The sequence below is a fragment of the Danio rerio genome, chromosome 14 (genome assembly GCF_052040795.2).
Source record: "Danio rerio strain M-AB ecotype USA chromosome 14, GRCz13ab, whole genome shotgun sequence".
NCBI lineage: Eukaryota > Metazoa > Chordata > Actinopteri > Cypriniformes > Danionidae > Danio > Danio rerio.
The window spans coordinates 37,402,730-37,426,011 of record NC_141034.1 but is presented as its reverse complement, the minus strand read 5'-3'; the positions used below and the strand labels follow the sequence as shown (position 1 = coordinate 37,426,011).

At 38.0% G+C, this 23,282-nt stretch overlaps 2 protein-coding genes across 24 annotated transcripts in view; both read left to right on the top strand.

Moving 5' to 3' along the window:
• Window positions 1-7,147, top strand: part of gdpd2 (glycerophosphodiester phosphodiesterase domain containing 2) — a 32,270-nt gene extending 25,123 nt beyond the window's left edge. For 4 of the 9 annotated variants that reach the window (XM_087281781.1, XM_087281777.1, XM_087281776.1 and 1 more), the window contains 2 exons: window positions 993-1,046; window positions 5,888-7,147. In XM_087281781.1, coding sequence (XP_087137907.1) covers window positions 993-1,032 — 40 coding nt within the window. In that variant the 3' untranslated portion in view covers window positions 1,033-1,046; window positions 5,888-7,147. Of the gene's footprint in view, window positions 1-992; window positions 3,168-5,456; window positions 5,669-5,887 lie in introns of those variants that run through there. The other 5 variants (XM_087281779.1, XM_087281775.1, XM_087281774.1 and 2 more) reach the window with 2 other exon arrangements.
• A 2,097-nt stretch (window positions 7,148-9,244) lies between these two features.
• The window catches only part of dlg3 (discs, large homolog 3 (Drosophila)), a 152,005-nt gene continuing 137,967 nt past the window's right edge, over window positions 9,245-23,282 (top strand). For 10 of the 15 annotated variants that reach the window (XM_087281748.1, XM_087281745.1, XM_087281736.1 and 7 more), the window contains exons 1-2: window positions 9,245-9,514; window positions 11,744-11,875. In XM_087281748.1, the coding sequence (XP_087137874.1) occupies window positions 9,499-9,514; window positions 11,744-11,875 (148 nt within the window). In that variant the 5' untranslated portion in view covers window positions 9,245-9,498. Of the gene's footprint in view, window positions 9,515-11,743; window positions 11,881-23,282 lie in introns of all 15 variants that reach the window. The other 5 variants (XM_087281755.1, XM_087281754.1, XM_087281753.1 and 2 more) reach the window with 1 other exon arrangement.

The window sequence follows — 23,282 nt, the reverse complement described above, 5'->3', positions numbered from 1 at the left end:
CTTCCAGCAGGACAATGACCCAGAGCATAAAATATCTATGGAGTGGTTTAACAACAACTCCAACTGTGAATGTTCTTGAGTGGCCCAGCCAGAGCCCAGATCTAAATCCTATTGAACATCTCTAAAAAAATTAAATGAATAGATAATATAATTGTAGTTTAAAATCAAAGAAAAAACTATTTATAAATATATTTTTCGTACATTAAAATGGTAATGTTGATTTTATTATTTTGGGCTCAATTCAAGCTTTAAAACATTAGAAATAAAATTATATATTACATTATTTTTTCTAAAAATTTAAATTGATAAATTATAATTTATATAAATGATATAAAGTTCGCTCTGTGAAACATTTATAAACCTATTATAATGAGTTTAAAGTTTAGTTTACACCAAACTTTAAATTATGTTATTATTTACTCATCCTTGTGTTGTTCCAATGCCCCAAGACCTTTGTTCATCTTTAAAACACAAATTAAGATATTTTAGATCAGATTTGGCTCACTTATCCTCCATAAACAGCAAGGGTCACTAGATGTCCAGAAAATGAACCAAAATCATTGACTTCAATGACTTCAGTGGTTCATCTGTAATCATACGAAGTTTAGAGAACAGTTTTACTCTTTAATAAAAACTTCTCTAAAATATTGTCTTTTCTGTCAGGTCAGAGTGAGCGTTTACTATGGCCAGTGTGACATCTGTCCATCATTTTTACAGTTTTTTGGTTCACAAAATTTTTATTGGAGCTTTGTATGATTACAGTTTAACCACTGAAGTCACATTAAATGTTTAACAATGTTTTTGGTTCCTTTTCTTGAACATCTTGTAACTGTGCATTCTATGGAGGAGGATGGAGCTCTCTAATTGTAATATATTACTTTGTGTTCTGAAGATGAATGAAGGTCTCAGGGGATTGAAACGGTGAACTAACCCATTAAATAATAAGTAGTAATGCTAACTCACTTCTTTTTGTCATAATTCTGTCACAACAGAAGGAGACTGACTGGTGATTGGTCAACAGGCATTTATTGAACACAACACAGACGGTAAGTAACAGAATCCAAAATGCTGAAGAGAACGAACACCCAGTAACATTTTCATTTTGTAGGAGCAAATAAACAAGGAAGGACAGGAGGTAAGAACTAAGTCCCTATGGGTAAGTGTACAATAAGTAGCAGTGACCTTAATCAATACCTGACAGAATGTTCAGGTGAGACAGATTCCTGAATTGCAGGATCAGGTGCAAAAGACATGCATTGTTTTGTGAAGTACATACTTTTCCTCAGGCAGCTCCTAATGACTCTGGGGAAGCAATGATGTGGACAACCTCTGCCTCTTTATATAGGTGCTGGAATATTGACCCTTTGCAATCTTCTCACTTCTCTGTGTCCAACAATCTTTCAGTATTAGCCATGGCACTTCTCTATAAATGTGTGCACTCCGCAGAGAAAAGTGAATGCCTACTGATTTCAGAGAGAATCAGACTAAAAGGTCTGCAATATTTATACAAGGAAAACTTTCAGGATTTGAGCGTAACTTAAAAAAACAAAACAAGTAAGCTATAGCCTACATGTATAATGATGGAAAGTTTGGATAATTTAAAAATAATAAAAATGTTATGTTGACTTCCTAACATAATTCATAGTCACAGGCAATTGGTGCAACCAGACAAAACAACAATGCCTCTGGGTGTCCAGGCTTAGCAGTTTAAGTTATCTAATCTCGTTTATCATCATTGGTTATTTTGCTTAGTCACAAATCACATCTCCATAAACTAAAGTTAGGCGAGCTGTGCCAGAAAAGATTAGTTCATCAGTCTGGAGTCCTCATGTTTTGAGTCATTCGTTCAGCAATTGACGGCAGCATTTTTGAGACACTGCTCGCTGCAGAGCATACGAGTACATTTTCACAGTTTTTCATGCTTTTGCCAATGTTACTCAACTACGATGGCTGTCAGGTCAAATTTTTTCTCTCGATCATAACCTTCCATCATTGAGATATTCTAATCGGTATTCATCATCGGAAATCCAACATTATTTATTTATTTTTTTTAGATGTTATTTGAGTCATCTACAGCAGGAAAAAGAGATAGATTACAGGTATTAGAAGAAGGAGAAACAACAAGGTGAGCATATGGCCAGAGCAGTGAGACGTGGATTGAAGGTAAGATACTCAATCACTTCATCCTCTTCATTAGAGGTTGCCCCAGTATAATGAACTGCCAGTTACCAGCAGATGTACTTTTTGCAACAATCCAGCCCTGAGAGCGCACTAACTCTAACCCTTAATGCTTGGATGTGTCTGTGCACTCTTTCATTCTCACACACACTTGAGCCACTGTACTTTCTCCAAATCACTTTTATGGCATGTGGGGAAACCCACAAGAACACCAAGAGAACATGCTAACTCCACACGGAAAGATCTCCTACTCCAGGGGTGTCCAAACTCAGTCCTGGAGAGGCAGTGTCCTGGAGAGTTTAGCTCCAACCTTAATTAAACACACTTAAACCAGCTTAAAAAGCACTTACTAGATATACTACAATTTTCTGGGAGGTGTGTTGAAGCAAGTTTGAACTAGTCTTAGCAGGACACTGGCCCTCCAGGATTGAGCTTGCACACTCCTGTCATAATCAAACCAGTGTCCATCTTGCTATGAGGCAACAGTGTACCCACTGACCCACCATGCTGTCCTAAGGTGAGAAAGGATAAGTGGCAACATTAGGTGGCTTAATTGATCTGCCTCCGAATGATCAACTGACCCATATGAAGGGGTATCCGCTTGTGGCATTGATGACCACACTCCAATGACTTTGTTGTAAATCAGACCTTCTGCCCTGGTAGACATTGAGAAGTTGGTCAAATGTCAATGTCTTAGTATTTTTCTGTATGACACAGTAAACTGGGAATCCTCTGACATACTCGTCCTATGAGCCATATCAAGTTGTGAAAGGGTTTATTGGCTTCCTGGATGTCCAGAGTCAAAGGTTGAACCGTGAGGATGTTATATAGGATGAATGAAACTTAAGGCTTACCTTCAGGACCTCCTGGTTGAGCTGGCCTAGGAGTTGGTGCCATCTTTGATTTGATCATCAAGGGACCACTGAAGAGGACTAAGGGTGGTGACTGGAGGGAAGCTGGGTTTCAGTGAAGAGGATTCAGAGTCTAGGGTGTGTATATATGTGGTAAGGCTTTTGCTTTCTGGTTTTGTGAGCTGGTCCGCACATAACCGTGTAGTGGAAAGCTTGTATGGTATTAAGCCTTTTTGCCTGACATGCTACCCTAGTAGCAAAGAATTCTGGCCCAGATTTGGCATAAAGCTGGGACATCAGGCATTCATCCAGCACTGGCATACAGCATGTGGGCCAACCATGGCCTAGGTTTGGCAGAGGTGGCACCGTCTATAATGCGGCACACAAGATTTGAGTCAGATGTAAAACGTAGTATTTGGCCCAGATTTTAAAAATTGATTGTGGGCCACGTGAGTTTGGCCAGTCTTGACCCACATTTAAAATACATAAAAATAATATTTGATTAAATAAATTAATTCTACCAATCAGGTCACTGAGAAAAAACAAGGCCCATAGTGTGCCTAAAGCACCACGCTTCATAGGTTTATTAATTTCATTGCAATCGTGACACACCAACCTTACTGGCCCAGTTCAGGCCCAGTTATGAGTTATTAACTTGGCTGAGACTTGGCCCAGATATGGTCTGTGTTTGGCTCTTGTCTGGAAGCCAGATTTGGTCCAGTCATGTACCGTAATTCACAGCGGTATGTGGGCCAAGCAAAACCTGATTGTGTGGGCCAGAGCTGGGCCAGAGAAATTTTGCTATGTGGGTATAGATAGTACAGGCTTTGGTGATCTGTGATTTTCCTCAAAGAGATGTTTAGCATGCTTTACTAAATGATATAAAAGTATATTAAGTGTATTAAAAGTAAATTGGATATATTGGTATCTAATGGTTCGAAATTTGAGAGATGATAATGATAGCTGAGATTCCCTGGCCACTTTATTAGGTACATCTGTCCAACTGCTCATCAATGCAAATTTCTAATTAGCCAAAGAGATTGGAAGCAACTCAATGCATTTAGGCATGTAGACATGGTCAAGAGGATCTGCTGCAGTTCAAACCGAGCATCAGAATGGGGAAGAAAGGTGATTTAAGTGACTTTGAACGTGGCATGGTTGTTGGTGCCAGATGGGCCGGTCTGAGTATTTCAGAAACTGCTGATCTACTGAGATTTCACGGACAACCATCTCTAGGGTTTACAGAGAAAGGTCTGAAAAAGTGGGAGCAAATGTCTTGTTTGTACCAGAGGTCATTGGAAAATGGCCAGACTAACTCAAACAACTAATCATTCAAACTGAGGTATGCAGAAGAACATCTCTGAATGCACAACACATCAAACCTTAAGGCGGATGGGCTACAGCTGCAGAAGACCACACTGAGTGTCACTCCTGTCAGCTAAAAACAGGAAACTAAGGCTACAATTCACACAGGCTCACCAAAATTGGACAATAGAAGATTGGAAAAAATGTTGTCTGGTCTAATTCGGATGGTTGGGTCAGAATTTGGCGCCAACAACATGAAAGCATGGATTCATCCTGCCTTGTATTAACGGTTCAGGCTGGTGGTGTAATGGTGTGGGGGATATTTTCATGCCATATTTTGGGCCTATTAGTACCAATTGAGCATTGTGTTGACGCCACAGCCTACCTGAGTATTGTTGCTGACTATGTCCATCCCTTTTATTACCACAGTGTACCATCTTCTGATGGCTTCTTCTAGCTGGATGATGCGCCATGTCATAAAACGCAGATCTTCTCAGACTGGTTTCTTGAACATTACAATAAGGTCACTGTACTCAAATGGTCTCCACAGTCACCTGATCTCTATCCAATAGAGCACATTTGGGATTTGGTGAAACGGGAGATTCGCATCATGGATGGGCAGCCGACAAATCTGCAGCAACTGCGTGATGCTATCATGTCAATATGGACCAAAATCTCTGAGGAATATTTCCAGTAACTTGTTGAATCTATGCCACAAAGGTTTAATGCAATTCTGATGGCAAAAGGGGGTCCAACCTGGTACTAGTAAGGTGTACCTAATAAAGTGGCCGGTGAGTGTCTTCTTTGAATTCAAGGGCCATGAAGGGCAGAAGGAGAGCTGGATGAACGCTTGTTTGACCTTCTCAATATACTCCTCCATATTGTTTTCTTCATAGGGGAAGTTTGCATAGGAATTAATGGGATATGAAATTGCAAACAAAACTAGTCCATGAGGAGTATTAACTGACTTGTAACATCTCTTTTAGTCACAGATTTAGAACTTGTGAGCTATGTGTTTGGATAGTAATGCCTGCATGGTCTGGTGGTTCGACCGGACATGTAGTGATCAGATGGCCATCCACTCCATTTGTTTTAAAACAGTTGCTTTATCACAAAATACAGGAAGCATTACAAGAGAAACCTGCTGCCTTCCTCCAACTAATTATCTGATTATGTAACTGGCCTGGTCATGAGACTGGAGGTCAAGGAGTGGTGACTAGCTCTAGTAAGTATTGGCTGAGTGACTGCACCTCATCTGCAAATGGGTCCTGGCATGGATTTCTGATGATTGACTGGTGATTGGACAGCAGGCATTTTAAAGAAAACACAGGCAGGTAAGTATCAACATCCACAATATGGTGGAGAATGAGTCCAAAAGTCCTGAAGGCTGATATTACCCAAGGGCACATTTATTTAAAGTTTTAATGCAGATGATGAATAAATGTTTGTTTGTTTGTTTGTTAACTTGCTTTTTAATCAGATGTTATTGAAGAGTCAGGTCTGCTCAACAGGTTATTATATTAGACCTTTTTTTCTTTTTTGTTTGTCAACAGGAGAAGAAAGAACTACATTTATCCTCCAAACACAAGTGAGAAAGGCATCCCGCTGCTTGCTCTCTGAGTGATGTCATCCTTTCCAGGAATGGGCCTTTCCTTGTTTCAGTATTTGGATGATTGTGTGGTCAGAAAAACACACCACATTAAATGTGACATAATTTGCTTGTGCAGAGCTGGCACCAGCTAACAAAACAAGTCATTTCAGACATTTGATTTGTAAAATCAGAATTGTTAGTATCACACATCAGTGCTTTTGTACATGTTTGATTTTATGAAACTTTGAGCCATTCAAAAAAAGCAACTACTTTAAAATTTAGTTATACTTTTTTTTTGCTACTTTGTCTACAACTACTGTACACGTTCATTTAGCTGATCTGATCTGAATGTACTTTTTGTTTTATACTGAGCCTATAAAATATTCATCACAACACTTCATGACACCTTAGAAAGACACTTAATATACATAAAGTGAACCATGATGTTTATAGTCATGTATAGATGTTTTTATGATAATTTTAATGTACTTTTTATTGATACTTCAATGGAAAATATGGGCATTTATCAACTCACTTTGACAAGTTATTTGTGAAAAACTGGGAGAAATAACTCTCTTCTCTCATTCTGTCTCTTTCAAATTGCATTAGAGACCAAGGTTGGTTGAATTTCTTTTTGTTGGTACAGGGGTCATTTTGGAGTCATAATTATTGCAATGTATTCTCTGTTTGTAATTCATATGAAATTAGTGTATTTGTGATTAAATAATAATAATAGTCATTTTTAGATGTAAATATTTTTTTATTGAACAAGAGAACATAAACTGATAAATGCTAAAAGACTACCAAGGTAAAGTCTAGATAGGATACAGCTGCGGATATGCATGTCAATATAGCATTATTTTTATGACACTGTATAGCAATAATCCATATTTTTACAGCACTGTGATGGTTGGGTTTAGGGTTAGGGTAGGGGTAGACATTAAAAATACAATTTATTGGGTAATTCAATAAATAACATTAATAATACTTGATACAACTACTGTTTTTACGTTACTGTGATGGTTGGGGTTATGGCTGGGGTGGGGGTGGACATTAATAAAATACAATTAATGGAAAATTTCCATTCAATTCGTTAACTTCTGGCTGCAACCATCTCTAGCAACCAACTACCAACCAGCCCTGGTCTCCTGTAATGGTAGCTATACAATTTATTTTGTACTGTTAAATGTGAATTTCTTGTATAAAATGTTGTTTATGTTTATCTGTTCGTTTGTTTGTTTATTTATTTCAATATAATTTAGCACATGTTTCACTTAAATTCTTTCCCAGACTGTGGTTTTCAACCTGTGGGCTGCGGCCCCCCAGTGAACTGTGGCGGTATTGCAGGGGGTTGTTACCCACGGGTTCGTTTAAAAAGCACAGTGGGTTTGGTTTGGTTTAGTGGGCTTCGAATCAAAAAGTTTGGAAAACCACTTAAAAATAATGTAATACATTTATAATAGTCTCAAAGAACAGGGTAAAGTTTAGAGAACATAAATAATACTTGGTACAATACTGTTTTTACATCACTGTGACGGTTGGGCTAGGGGCAGTTAATCAAATACAATAAATTGGAAATTTATTAAATAATATAAATAATTCTCGTTAACTTCCGGCCGCAATCGTATCTGAACATTTTTTATTAACATTAAGTAGGACAAACCATTACGGCATATTTAACAATCCAGTACATAGTGTTAGTGTTGATATAAAAGTAGATGACTAGGGTCTTAGACAAGTAATACAAACGAGTCCAAGGCAGTGTCGGTTTAACCAATTAGATAGATAAGCGGCCGCATACTATATATAACTATTTAATAAACTACATAATAAACTATAAATAACATTGTTTTCTATCATATTTTGGATGGTGAGAGTCAAACAAATACATTTTTAATGTAACTAAACAATATTTAATATAAATTATATTATTATTATATTAATGTAATGTGATGTAATAATAATATTATAAATCTAAATATTATTACATCTGCACACATTTGTCCACCACCCCAATCATGGAGCAGTCCAGCAGTCAAATGTATAATACATAATATTATTATTATAATATATAACTATTACAACTAAAAATCAATGAATTAATAAATTATATATTTATGTGTATATATATATATATATATATATATATATATATATATATATATATATATATATATATATATATATATACATATACACACACACACACACACACATATATATATATATATATATATATATATATATATATATATATATATATATATATGTGTGTGTAATTTATTAATTCATTGATTTTTAGTTGTAAAGTAATTTAAACAAATCGTTTGCTTTATGACAAAACGTGGAAAAAGAAGTTTGAGTGATTGTAAATATATAAGTAAAATAATAAAGTAGAAAGGCTGCATTTAAAACTGTTGGGACCCATGGCCCGATGGCTGGAATCGTTTGGGGCCCCCAAATCACTAAATCCGTCTCTGGTCCAGGTCCTCGTGAAGTGACAATGAAGTGAATTGCAGATACGAACATCTGCAGATAATTCCTACATCCATTAAAGCGGGGTTTCATTAATGACAATAATTACAGATTTGCACCTTGAAGTGTTTCCGAATCTGATCTAGCAACAACCCAAAGAACACGTTAAACTTGTCACCAAGCAACGAACAGACCGAACCCTAGCCTGGATCAGCATATGTGGGTGGAGCGGAGCGGCTCATGAGATGAATCACATTAGCCATGGTACACTGTGACGTACTCCACTCCGGGATTTTAATTTTGCCAACGCGTTTTTAGAGTGATAATAAGACTTAAAAACCGTTGATGAAACACATGCGACTACCATATAATAACGCTGGTAACTGGTATATCACGTTTTACATTCTGATAAAAGTGCTTTCTGTAAAAAAATGAACAACAAACAGCTTGATACAGCTTACACTTGTTCTCCAGTAGGTGGCACGAGACACCTCCAAATGATTTTTTTCTTTAGCTAAAACTATCATCACCTCTCTCTGGCAAACGGGTGTTTTCCGATAAACCGGCGAGACAAATTTCAGGTATAGCTATACCGTTAGTGATTATTATTTACCTTACATTATCTTTGATTGCCAAAACGTTATTAAATCACGTTTGATTTGCTCTCAACTTAAATTGATAAAACTGTATGTTTCTTCTCTGAAAGTCACGCTTGTAATTCAACGCCATCGTTAATTATGCGCTGTTTACATGTGGATTAAGGATGAGTAAGAGACCCTGTTAGCCTGATACTACAGACCGCCCTTCAGTCCCAAATGCTTCCCCTCCAAACTTTCCAATAGGCAGATAACGGGAAGCTTCACACTCTCACCACTTTCACAGCCCGCATCTCCTGCCAACTGGAGTAACTTCTGTTCCCGTCTTTAATACTAAAACTTCCCCGAGAAACAGTACCGTCATGGGGTGGAAAATTACGGCAAAACTTTTCAAAACTTAACTGGTCGGAGACAACTGGAAAGTGACAGCTGAACTGAGGAGGAGGTTAAAGCGTTATTATTTGAACTGGATTTACAGGATTACGTTAACAGTCTTCACATCATGGTCCATAAATATGGTAAGTTTCTTTAAATTTGTCAGTTTTTGCCATTGTAAGAAACCGATAGCTTATAATGGTATAACAGTGGTCTAATTGTCTAACTTATAAAGGTTTAACATCGATTTTATATACTTTTGTTTTGTTTACCGATATGTACATTTCCAACTAAGACTTTCTTGGAAACCTCCATGAGAAAACAGGAAGGCATAGTCTGAAGTGGGATTATGTAACTTTTATTAAAAACTGCTATTCTTTTCAGAGGCTCAATCAATGTCAAGTGTAGCACTGGCGAAGCGAGACCATTTTTAACCCATCATATGTTCATGTGGAACCTCCTACCTCTACTCCCTTTAAACAGCACCTGAGGCATCCAGAGACCCCCTATAAGTATATAGAAAGTGAAAATACAGCCTACCATTACAACTACGTAAGGAAATATACAATTTAGTTTGAAGAAAGAAAAAGGAGTCAAATATCAAATCACATGTTTCAGTCAAATGTTTAACTCATAAATAATGTTATTAACTGTCCATGTGTTAGTGTGAGGTTAGTGTGAGGGGACTGACAAGACAGCAGTAACTGGTTAAAGTGCTGGCAAACTAAGGGTCATTTAGTTATTTGATGCATTTTATGTATTCAATATGAGAACAAATCTTTTTATAATCCGATTTGGTGCAAAATAGTTTTTAGACCCCCTACCTTTACTAACATTTTCACTTAATTCAACATTTGAGGTGTTCAGAGACTCAGACTGAAGTGTTAAGAGACTGTTTTAAACTTTCTAGCAAATTTTGTTTGTTATTTCTACATTTTAAGTGCCCCTAACTTTTTTCACTCAAATAAGACATTTTAAAAGTAAGTTAAAATAAAATAATTAATTCATTTTATCTACCATATAAAAATCTAAAGCATCTGACATTTATAAATATACAATGTGTAAGAACTACTGCATCTGATGACAAAATTGATTAATAAATAAAAATGAACCAAAAAGCTAACATTTAACTGTTCATTGTATTGCTCAGTGTACACACACTTGAATTTTTATAGAACAAAAATACTAGCAAAATTGTTGTGCTGTTTTTCCCAAATTCATTTTCTGTTATTTTATGTGTCCAAATTCTTTGAGAGATCAGTGTATATATCTTAAAAATATATACTTATACAAATACATACTTACTACTACTCATACTGCGTATAAACTACTACTTACGAATGAACCATTTATTTATTTATTTATTTATTTTATCAGCTTGATAAACTGCTGTTATTCAGCCTTAATACCTTCAATAATCTCATTTAATAAAACACCACCTGATGCATCCATCCAGACAATCCCAGAACTGTTAATTATAGGAGTTCCACATACAGCAAATACATAAATAAATAAATAAATGAATGAATGAATAAATGAATGAATGAATGAATAAATATAGCCATTAATTATTTCATTTGAAGAGAGCAAAACATCATTTTCATAGATAATGTGAATATGAGGGGCACTGACATGACAACTAACTGGTTAATTGTAAAAATGCTTGCAAAATTCTTGAATCTTCTGTTATCTGATGCAGTTTAAGCTGACTTGACCCAGCAAGCGTTTTTTTTGTTTTTTGTTTTTTGTTTTTGAAAGAGGTTTAATAGATGTCTAATAGACATCTAAATATAGTCTGGCTAAAACAAGGCTTAAATTTGGGCTGTCAGTGAAAATTTAATAGACAGAAATGAATGACGACACATATAAAGTTTGTCTAGTCTCTCTATTTGATGACTAGTCTAGTTTTGGCCTATGTCTATTAGATTTTCACTGACAGACCAAGTTTAGCCTTGTTTTAGCCAAACTGTCTACATTTAGATGTCTATTAGACGTCTATTAAACATAAAATTGTTTGCTGGGAAGTGTCCATTCATTGCAAATAACACAAATAACACATAGACTGCATATAAGTAACTTAAAAAAATCTATAATTTATTTGAACGACTTGTTAAAGAATGCATGTTAGATAGCCAGCCTGGTTGACTTGAACATCTGGCTACACTCCCCTTTGAGAAGTTCTCATAATTATAGGCAAGTAATGTCAGATTTCAAGTGTCTAGCATGGTGCAAAGCCTTTTCAGAATTAGATGTATAAAGATCTAAAAATGTCTCCAGGCTGTCAAAAGGAGAATGTAGGTAAAGGTGGAAAGGCATTGAAATATGCTGGAGTTTGACTGAAATAGTAATGCTTTTCCTTTCTTTTATTTCAGATACCAAAAGAGCAGCAGGTCTACTGAAACAGTACCAGGCAAATCTAACCAGTCCTGAGGAGCAGGCCCTGAAGAGCAGCGTGGAAAAGGTTTCCACCATCTTCGGCAGTCATCTTTTTCAGGCTCTGCTGGGTGAGGTTTGTTTCTGTGTAAACTCTAATGGCTCTCAAAGCAAATAATGATTAACTGTCATTATTTAGGGCTGTTCCACTTGATTCCAGTACATATCATGCTTTGGAAAATGTTCAGAGAAACAGTTTGTTCAGGTTTACAAAACACTGATGGTGTTTTTCTGAAGGGTACGTTCATTTTTTTTTTTAGTCTTTTACCTCAATGTCCCCGTTTACATTGTGAGAGTCTTTTCTGGGTACTTTGGACATGCAAAATTCCTTTGATAGTTGCAACGGTTGTAACACAACTTACTCTCTGTTGTGTCATTTGTCTATTCAGTCTATTCTGTCATATATCAAAAATGCAAAATATAGATAGGCAGGGCGACATGGTGGCTCAGTGGTTTGCACTGTCGCCTCACAGCTAGAAGGTTGCTGATTTGAGTCCCAGCTGGATCTGTTGGCATTTCTGTGTGGAGTTTGCATGTTCTCCTCGTGTTCGCGTGGGCTTCCTCCAGGTGCTCCGGTTTCCCTCACAGGCCAAAGACAGGCAAATTAAATAAAGTAAATTGGTCAAAGTGTATGTGTTTTCCCAGTGATGGGTTGCAGCTGGAAGGGCCTCCGCTGTGTAAAACATATGTTAGATAAGTTGGCGGTTCATTCCGCTGTGGTGACCCCTGATGAATAAAGGGACTAAGCCAAAAGAAAATGAAGGAATGAATATAATATAATATATAATACTTCCAAAATGAACGCCACTTTCTGGAATGCTTAGACTTTACTACAACACTTCAGGTCTTTTAGTTCAGATTTGTATTGATCATGTGCATTCACAGGTCAGAACTTAAAACTTTGGAACATCAGGCATGCACATTTAAATATAAAGAAATATAGTTTTTTTTTTTTACAGTGATCCCTTAAAATCTGCTATTTTTGGTTCCCAAAATGCCTTTTAGTCAAATGTTCTTCAATAAATGTTTGTTTTTCAAAGTGTAAAGAGCATTTGAATAATTTAAAGAACCCTTTTCAACTTTGAATAACCTCTTGGGGGGATGGAAATGTATGGAAAGTATGACAGCAAAGTCCCTTGATTATTATGCCAGAATGTGTGTATGGTTCTTAGCCATATTGACCTAGAAAATAGAAACAATTTTCTATGATTTAGTACACAGTGTAACTAAAGTTTTGAAGAGGAACATTATCAAAACACTTAGAAAATGTTATTGATTGAGATGCTAATGGTCTAATCTGATTTAATTATTCATGCTAAGCTAAGCTAATATTGGTGAAAATGGAAAAAAGCTATTGTTTAACTCTAAGTGACTTGATTATAAAATAAAATGATTTTAAACGTTTTTAAAATGTTCCTTTAATGTCAAAACGCTGTTCTTCACTTTAAAAGAAGAGCGAATTCCTTTGAGTTGACACACTGGAATTTGCTCATCTTTATACTTGTTCTCATGTGACAGTAATCTAGTTTTGATTTATTGGATTAAGTCAGATTTTTAGTAAATACAAAAGGTTGACTGTTTCGTTTGAAATCACATTAAATGTGCCATTGCTGTTGCCTCTAACGACTTGATCTTCTGCTCATGGATTGAAGAACCGGACTTATAAATTACAAAATGTTTGCCAAAGTTTGTGCCATTGCTTTCAAGTTGTGCAAAGAGTCAGACTTTCACAACTAATTTATCAGAGCTGTGGATGTTTGCCACTTTTTAATGATGTCTCACAGCAGCCGTACAGATAACAATAGATACCACTGTCATGCCAGATGCATCTGAGTAAAATAAGAGATTTCCCTACTTATTTTTAGTTTTCGTCCTGCAAAGGAAACAAATTAGTCCCATTACGAAATGGTTGAGTGGTTATCTTAATTAACAGGCCCAGGCTTTAATGAGGCCTGCCTGCTGCTGTTGCTGTGATGCAGAAGAGCAGTATACCACAGGGGCCATGATCAAGACATCAGGGTTGTGTTGCTATGGGATTGTGGTGAGGACAGGGACAGGTTTCCCTCATCTTAACCCATGGGTTTTCTCATACACCACTGAATGTGATAGGCTAATTATGCTGTATGTGTGATATTGTTGTACATGTGTTGCTTATACTATAAAGAGTTATACTATAAAACTGTAAATATATCTTGTATTAGGATTTAACATGGTTAGTGTTTTACATGGTTAAATGTAAAGTAGAAATCAAATATAAAACCTTTTGATGGTAGATACTACCATTTAGAAGTTTGGGGTCAATAGTTAGATAGATAGATAGATAGATAGATAGATAGATAGATAGATAGATAGATAGATAGATAGATAGATAGATAGATAGATAGATAGATAGATAGATAGATAGATAGATGATAAATAATAAATAATAAATTTATAATAATTAAAAATAATATATTTGAAAAAAGAATGTTTATCACAAAATATTTGTAAAAAAGTTTTTTCTAGTTGGATCAAATTGATGTTTCTAACCATCTCAACTTACATCAGCACCAGCAATCCAGCCTGTGATGGAGAACTACAATTCTGTCACCAAACTGCACTACATTTCCCATCAGGCAGTTCACTCACACACCAATTCCAGATCACTCCTGATTACTAGGCACACATGGAATCTGGATGTTTAGCTCATCGTTGAGTTTTTATTTACTTGTGTAAATGTGTGTAAATTTATATGTGTTCAGTTTGTAAATTCAATTCAGTAATACTATGGATTAATATAAAATGTTCATATGATTTATTTACAATGCAGTTTTTAAAGTAATATTTTTAGTGTTTAAGTAGACATATTATATGTGAGACTTGCTTTGTCTAATTGGATTTGCATTGTAGACATTAAATAATAGTTAAAAAGGTATTCTTTTTTAATTTAATATATATATTTTTTGCTTACGATACTCATTCTACATAAATCTGCTGATTTATTTTTTACAAAAACTATGCAGAAATAGCAAAAAATGGGTGCAGATTCGATCGGATCCTCTGGATTACTTGCACACAGCTGTAAATCAACATGACCCAGCTCTGTGTGTGTGAATGTGGAGTGCATATATAGTAGATGTAAGAAATTAAGGGTGATCCGGAACTGGTGTATGAGTGAGGTGCCTGATTGGAAATGTTGTGCAGTCTGATGGGAGAATTGCAGTTCTCCAGCGAACTGGCCTGACTAGATTGAGGTGATCCTGACACAAACTGACTAGTTATACATTGTATGACAAAATTAGTTTAATTGAAACCTGACTAACTGTTTAAAATGAAAGTACCATAAAAACAAAAGTGCCTTTGACCAATAATGCATTCTTGTTGAATAAAGGTATTTATTTTTGTCATACAAAAAACAAATCTAACAACTCCAAACTTTTAAAGGCTAGTGTAAAAGCTTCTTTCCTTTGTTAACATTTAGACATTTTTTAAGAGTATTTATCAATTTTCATGACATTTCTGGTGTTACAGTAAGTGTCAGACACCTAAATATTCATCATTATTTTTCACAGTTATCATTTAGGTATACATGTGCTTTTCTGTGCCAATATGTCATTTATTGCACTTTGAATCGGTCGCGAGAGTTCCAGCTTAAATCATGCATGGCACAGTAAGCGGATAAGGATTCCACACATTCCTGAAAGAGGCCAGATCGTTAGCGGGAATGTGGGATAACATGAAGGTAGATTGATAAACAAACAGTTCTTGGCCGCAGTGGTGTACTCCCTTCTGACCTCAGGCCAGATTAAGCAGAGGGTAAGGCTTTGTACAGTCTTTCACTCCCAGGTATCGAGAGGAGAGGGGTCATGTGAGGCTGAGCTGAGAGCAACATGTGGTTTCAATCAGTTCTACAGCCTCCTGGATGTTGGCCAGAGTTAAAAAAAAAAAAACAAGGAGTATGAATGCATGCAAAAATACCATAGCCCTTCATAAGAAATTTTAATTTATTTTGCTATCTCATTTTATAGGGATAGTTCACCCAAACAATTAAGAAAGAATATTTTTTACTCCCTGCTGGTGTCATTAATTAATTAATTTATTATTTAACTAATTTTATGAATTATCAATCTATTTTGCATATTGTCAGAAAAGTTGTATGTCATATGAATTCATACAATTTCATTCCCGTCTTTAAACAAGACCCAAATCCCACCCCTAATCCTTTACCCTCAATGGGGGATGGGCAAATTATATTAAAATATGTGAACGAGATCATTAAAATTTATACAAATAGCTTTTGTTGATCAAATCTCATACTGTATGTTGGCATATTTAAGCATCAGTCATGGATCTCTATTACGAAGTACTTTAATTGAAAAGGCTTTTATTTTATTTGGCATCTAAGAGAAAGTGATCATTGAATATATTGGTGATATATAATAAAGGCTTGTAAAAATTTAGTGCTGTGATGGACTGTGGAAGGCAGGAAGATTCGACTGTGGGCTTGTTTGGTTGTCTGCATGATTGCACAATTTCGAACAAAGGTTTTCCTAACTGCACACTCATCCCTTTGTTTTCAAACACACAAACAGACTAGGGATCACATAGGTTCTGTGCCCAAAATGTGACCCAGTATCAAGGCAGGGCTATTTTCATGGGGGAAACTGACACTCCATAATTCCCAGTACTTTCCAAACTAAACAATGAGTCTCTTATTATGTCATCCATATTTTAGTTCCTCCTTTTCAGATATATTAAACAGTACTTCAATTTTACCTCACAAAAAGTGTTTATAATCCTATTCTAACCTCACAAAGTACTTCTTGCACTATTTCAAAAGGAACAACTGTAAATGAGGTAAAACTGGTAACAGATTATTATTATTTTTGTTAAAACTGATTTTATTTACTTAGTCCCACATTTAAATTGTTACTGGTCAATTTTACCTCATCAACTGCTGCATTTTTTAGGTAAACTCTGTCAGTGAAGTCTATAATTCTCAATTTAACTATGTATTGTAAAAAAATTGTGAAATATTTATAAAATGTTTAAATGAAGCTTCATATTTTAATTCAATTTAAAATATTATTTATTTTAAATGTTGTAAGTTGTGCTGCTGAATGTTGCTAATTGATATACTGTTTATAGTTAATTAATAGTTTAAATTATTACAGTGAATTATGGTTGATAGTTTACAGTATTTTGTTCTGCAAACTGTTCTTGGCATCATGTTTTCTTTATTAAAAGAAAAATGTGTGATATTTAGAATAAAATAACAATTAGTCAAAATAACAAATAACATGTGTGCAGACATGTTTTTCTTTATTTTTGGACAGCACAAGCCAATGGTGGAATATTTATTCCTCACTAGTGAAAAGTTTTTTTTAGATGAATTGTCATTGTATGTCACAAATCAAAGTAAAATATATAAAAAAATGACTAACTAAAATTTTAGTTGAAATTTGCAAGAAACTGATCCAGAGAAACTGAGAAATTTGAAGAAATCTCTTAGAAATTCCATAGATATATGAATTAATTATGTATATGTGTTTGTGTACACACAGTGGAAGATCTAAATCACAATGATCATCTAAACATATGGTAAATGCTTGTTGCTTGCGTGGTCCCTCATGAAAGTGACTCAAGGTGCTGAGAGATCTCAGCAGTTGTATAAATGACTTCACCATATGTTAAAAAGTATAATGCATGTAATTTACACTGCAAAATACTGTAGAAATTATTTAGTTTGTTTTACAGTGTCCTATGAATGAACTTTAAGTGTGCTGTTTTGAACTTTACAAATTTGTTTAGATTTTGTTTATGAGCAACCGGAGAAAGACCATTTTGAACATAACAGCTGAGTGTTGAAACTCACTTTTCCACTAACCATGTGTCAAACTAATGCTGACTATGAAATGAGGTGAACCCAGTGAAAAGGAGAGCAGTTGTGTAAAAATGATTCTGTGGAGAGGTCTGTGTAGTTAAGCAAAAGGACTGTGTGTTTTTTGTACAGTGGCCAGGAATTTATGTGGTCTTTTAGGATTTACTTGGCATTGGGAACATTCTGCTGGAACGGGGAAAACAAAAGTATAATTTCAGCAGAACTTTGTCAGTAATAAATGTACTCATATATCATGATATGTTAGCACATTGTACAGAATCATTTAGCTGCACACACCATAACATCCATGAGATTTAAAGGAACACTGGCCTTTTTTTGGAAATAGGTTTATCATACAACTCCCCTAGAGTTAAACAGTTGAGTTTTACCAGTTTTGAATACAATTAGCTGATCTTGGCGGAAGCACTTTTAGCTTAGCTTAGCATAGATCATTAAATCAGATTAGACCATTAGCATCTTGCCCGAAACGTTTGAAAAAAATTAGACTTTTTTAAAGGGGTAGTTCAACCATAACTAAAAGTTCTGTCATCATCTACTTAATCCACACCTGTGTGACTTTCTTTCTTCTGTTGAAGACTAAAAAATATAATTTGAGGAAATCTGGAAGCCTTTAACCACTGACTTCTATAGAATTAGTTTTTCCTACTATGGATTTCAATGGTTACCCATTTTCAGCTTTCTTCAAAATAAGTAAAATTCTTTTGTTCAACAGAATAAAACTTAAAAAGGTTTGAAACAACTCTAGGGGGCGAGTTCATGAGTTAAAGTTCATTTTTGTGTGATCTATCCCTTGGCTTGAATGATGAGATAAACAATAATAATCCCAAATAAATCATTACAAATATGACCTGACCTGATCATGCATTTTGAGGGGAAAGGTCTCTTCGATGAGCACATATTTCATCACACGTCTTCAAAGACATTGAAGATAGCTTTACTAAACGAGGAGGTGTTTCTGTCTGACACACTTACACATTTCCATTCATCATACAGCTGCATGTTTTATAATCACGCTGCATTTAGCGGAAGACTCCACGTTTCAGTTTACTTTCCCCGCCGCTCGCTTTCTTCTCTCTGTTCTCTGGCTTTCTCATCTGGCTCTGGCCAGCCAGGCGATGAAACCGCTTCCCACACACTGTTCTCCTCCCACTCGCACAGGCTCACACAGACACAGCCATGATGAGTCACATCGCCCCATTCTTCTACTGTCTTTCCCGCTGCACCCCAGTGGGACTCCATTACTGCCCCTAACAGCCCCCTCACACACACCATCCGCATGCGCCGCCCGTCCAAGTTCACAGCATATCTCTCCAAAAAAGAGTTGCTTTTCTCTCCAGCTCTTTTTTCTTCAGTCTTAAAAAAGACTCGCTCGTTTCTTCTAGTGCAAAGGGGGCTGAGAGCGCGTTCTGCTTCAAAGGCGCAGCGAGGTAACAAGCATATCATTATGTTATTAGTGCAGGCTGTGGGCCAACGTGGGAGTGTGGGTGACATCAGTAGTATTGTCTCCCTCCATTCTCATCAGCCGGTCGCCCCTCTGTTGGTGACCACAGGCCACGACAGTTAGTGACCTGAGAGGTAATGAGGAAAGACGTACACTTGGTAGGAAAGGCTGGGGTAAAGAAACAAAACGTTCTGATTCGAGGAGGAAAGGGGTGTTTTTGGGGCATGACCATTGATGTGATTTACTAGCTAGATGACTAGCTAGCTAGTCACGATTGTTTCCCAACTGTGTATCACACATCACGATTTGAACCATACTGGTTAGAACTGTCATCAGTGGTGTCATGATTGTAACGCAGAAATAACTTCTGCAGATTAAATGTTTTGGGATCAAATTAACACCATATTAGTGCTATAAATAATAAACATGGTTTTAAAGGGTGTCCACAGTGTATTTTAAAGGCTTGGTTGTCTATAAGATGCATGCTCATGCTTCAGTTATAGAAAACACATTATTTTTTCATATACCTTACTTTGATTCTATACAGCTACTCTGCTTACATGAAAATGACTGTCATATTTCCTAGTTCCGCCGAAAGGCCTGCTCACAAGAGGCTCTGGTTGGTCTGCTAACATAATGTGCTGTGATTTGCAGATCGGCTCCACTTCACCACGTCACACCCCTACAAGCATGTGTTTAGCGCTGTGTAAACAGTTGCTGAATCAGACAGAAAATGAAGAGCATGCAGCTGAACCTCACGCAGGCTCTCTAAAATAAAATCACACAAGATCTGTCACATATATTTGGAATAAGCATGTGTAACTAATATGAAACGTTCACATATCTTTTGCGAGATGGTTATTTGAGATGTAGAACGCAGGGAAAACGTCCGCATAGAGAGACACTGCAGCGCTGCTGAAGATTGTGGGTGTTAACAGCCGTTTTAACAGATTAATATGAATTTGTAGCTAAATTGTTAACGGTGCCAAACATAATTTCCCATTTTGTACGTCCTTGTTTACTTTCTCGCTACAACATACCGTTAACGCTAGAAACTGTGCATGCAATAGATCAATTTTAACAAATAAAAATACTTACGTACAGGTTGTGGCTCACAATCCACAGCTTCGACGGTTGGAGGAATTTTTAGCCAAGTCCAGCACTGAACTGGGAGAGATTCTGGAAGCTGTCTTTTGTCAAATACTGGAGCTATATATTTTTTATAATTCTCTGGAACATAATTAAGTTAAATTGTGAGCACGTTTCTCTTTGTGTCATGTCTTTTGGAAGCCCAAATACAGAAACAGAAGAAGCTCTGGGAATAATAGCAGCGTTTGGATGGCATTTTAGCTTTCTTTGCTATAACATTACAGCACCTCTGGCTATGCTCCTTCGTTGCGCTTGTTGTATGCGTGTGGTGAATGCATGTAACCTGAAGGGTTATGATTTCATTAACCCGGATGTATTTTTTTGTAGTCCTCAAACTTCGTTCGCTGTAGGCTTTGCTAAGCTAACTCTGTAAAAGCGTACGTCTCCCTTGCCTCTCATTGAACTTTGAGCATATTTCATTCAGAGATGTTGTTCATGTTCACACGGCTACATTACACATTAACTAAAGTTTAAAATAAGATATTGTAGTGGACCACCCATTTAAATAGTAATAACAAAGCACGCTTTCAAAAAAGTATTTTTATTCTGTTTACACATGAAAAGACATTGAATGAAATTGGTAAATTCATGGAATTAAAGCTGCAGTTTGTACTGCATGTTTTTATTTTCACAATTTATTTAAAGTTCCAGTGAAATCAAAATAAAGTTTCTTAGAGATTATGGTCAGTATGTTAGTCTTAAGGACATCTATATGCTACTGTGCCCCAAAACAGTGACAAAATTCATTCATTTCCTTTTCGGGTGAGTCCCTTAATTAATCCGGGGTCGCCACAGCAGAATGAACCACCAACTTATCCAGCACATGTTTTACGCAGCGAATGCCCTTTCAGCTGCAACCAATCTCTGGGAAACATCCATACACACTCATTCACACTCATACATTGACAATTTAGCCGACCCAGTTCACCTATATCGCATGTCTTTGGACTGTGGGGGAAACCGTAGCACCCGGATGAAGCCCAGCCCGGCTCCTTGCCCTGCCGGCGTCAACCAGACGTCTAGCCCTGCCGGCACCAGCCCGGCTTCTTGCCCTGCCGGCGCCACCCACACATCTTGCCCTGCCGGCCCCAGCCCAACTCCTTGCCCTGCCGGCGCCACCCAGACGTCTTGCCCTGCCGGCGCCACCCAGACGTCTTGCCCTGCCGGCGCCACCCAGACGTCTTGCCCTGCCGGCGCCACCCAGACGTCTTGCCCTGCCGGCCCCACCCAGACGTCTTGCCCAGCTGGCCCCAGCCCGGTTCTTCGTCCTGCCGGCGCCACCCAGGCGTCTTGCCCTGCCGGCGCCACCCAGGCGTCTTGCCCTGCCGGCGCCACCCAGGCGTCTTGCCCTGCCGGCCACAGCCCGGCTCCTTGCCCTGCCGGCGCCACCCAGACGTCTTGTCCAGCCGGCCCCAGCCCGGCTCCCTGCCCTGCCGGCTCCCCTCTGGTCTCCAGCCCAGCCGGCTCCCCACAGGCCTCCAGCCTCAGCCCAGCCGCCTTCAGCCCTGCCGGCTCCCCTCAGGCCTTCTGTCCAGCCGGCTCTTGTCAAGTCGCCTCCAGCCCTACCGGCTCTCTACAGACCTCCTGCCTTGTTTCCCCTATCAGACTCTCCCTGGGTCGTCCCTCCTGCTCCTCCCTGGTGTTCCCCTCTTCCACCCTGGATGGATCCTCCGGCTTCACCCTGGTTCCCTGCCGGGGCTCCCGACCCGCTGAACCCACCCTGGACTGTCCCTCCTGATCCTCCCTGGTTTTGCCCTCCCATCCCTCCCTTGTTTGTCTTGTTGGGCCTGGCTTGACTCCCCTCCCTCCCCCCCTTCATGTTGTCTCGCCTGTTCACCTCCCTGTCTTGTGTTTGTTGATGTTGCCTGTTTTGTTGTCTTGTGGTGTTTCTTGTCTGTCTTGTACCTTGTTGGATGTTCCCTTTAGGGACGCCAGGTGGCGTCCCTTTTGGGGGGGGGGGTAGTGTCAGGGTTCTGCCACTCTGGTCTTGTAAATTCTTGTTTTGGTGGCAGATCTCGGACACTACCCGTGTCTGGTCCTGTTTCTGTCTCTGTGTGCGCGCGCGCCGTCGTGGGTGTACGCAGAGTGTGCGCGCTCCTGCTTGACGCGGCCGCGCGCGCGCTCTGCGTCCCTCAGACGCGTGCGCTCTTGTACTCGTGTTTGTGTTTTCGTCTGTCAGCAGCGTGGTGTTTCATTCCCAGCGTCTCAGTCTTGTTGGTTTCGGTTTCGGTCGGCGCTGGGATGAAGCATGCATGCTGCGTGTGTGAGCGCACGGTGAGTTTTCATTCATCGTGTGCTCGTGTCTTGCGTCTTTTGTCAAAGCACGTGGCTCGGTGTTTACATTGTGGTCACGTGCTTTTGTCGTGTGCTTCAGTGTTGTGTTATGTGAGCGCATGGCTTGTATTGTCTCTCTGTGTCATGCGCTCTCCCGTCTATTGTCTAGTCCCACCCTCCTTGTTTACTCATTATTAGTTTGTCATGTTCACCTGTGTGTCAATTTACTTTTTGCTTTATAATCCCCCTCATGTTTTCAGTCCTTTGCGAGTTCGTCATCTTATGTTGTCGATGTTTACCTGTCTTGCTGTGTCCAGTCCTGCCTTGTCGTGCCTGCCCAGTCAAGTTTGTTTGTTTGATTTATTGTTTGTTGTAGTAGTGTTTTCCCCCTCTGGGTTGTTTATTTTTGCCTTTTATTTTATTTTTTAATTAATAAATCCTACTTCACTCTGCGCTTGGGTCCTTGCTCCTTTTTCCCTTTACCGGAACGTGACATAACCAACAAAAAGCTAAAAGAGTACGTGAGTTGTGGGCCACGTTTTGAAACTGACATTACTTTATTAAACACATTAATAATGATGTGAAACAGATTCATTGTCCAAGCAAACTATGCAAATGTGACAAGTGGAGAAAACCACTTTAGGTTCCATTTATTTTTAGTTTTGTCCAGTGCTTGTTTTAGCTAAGTTCTGTGGTTTGCTGCAATTACCGCAGCAGCACCTCAGCAGTTCTT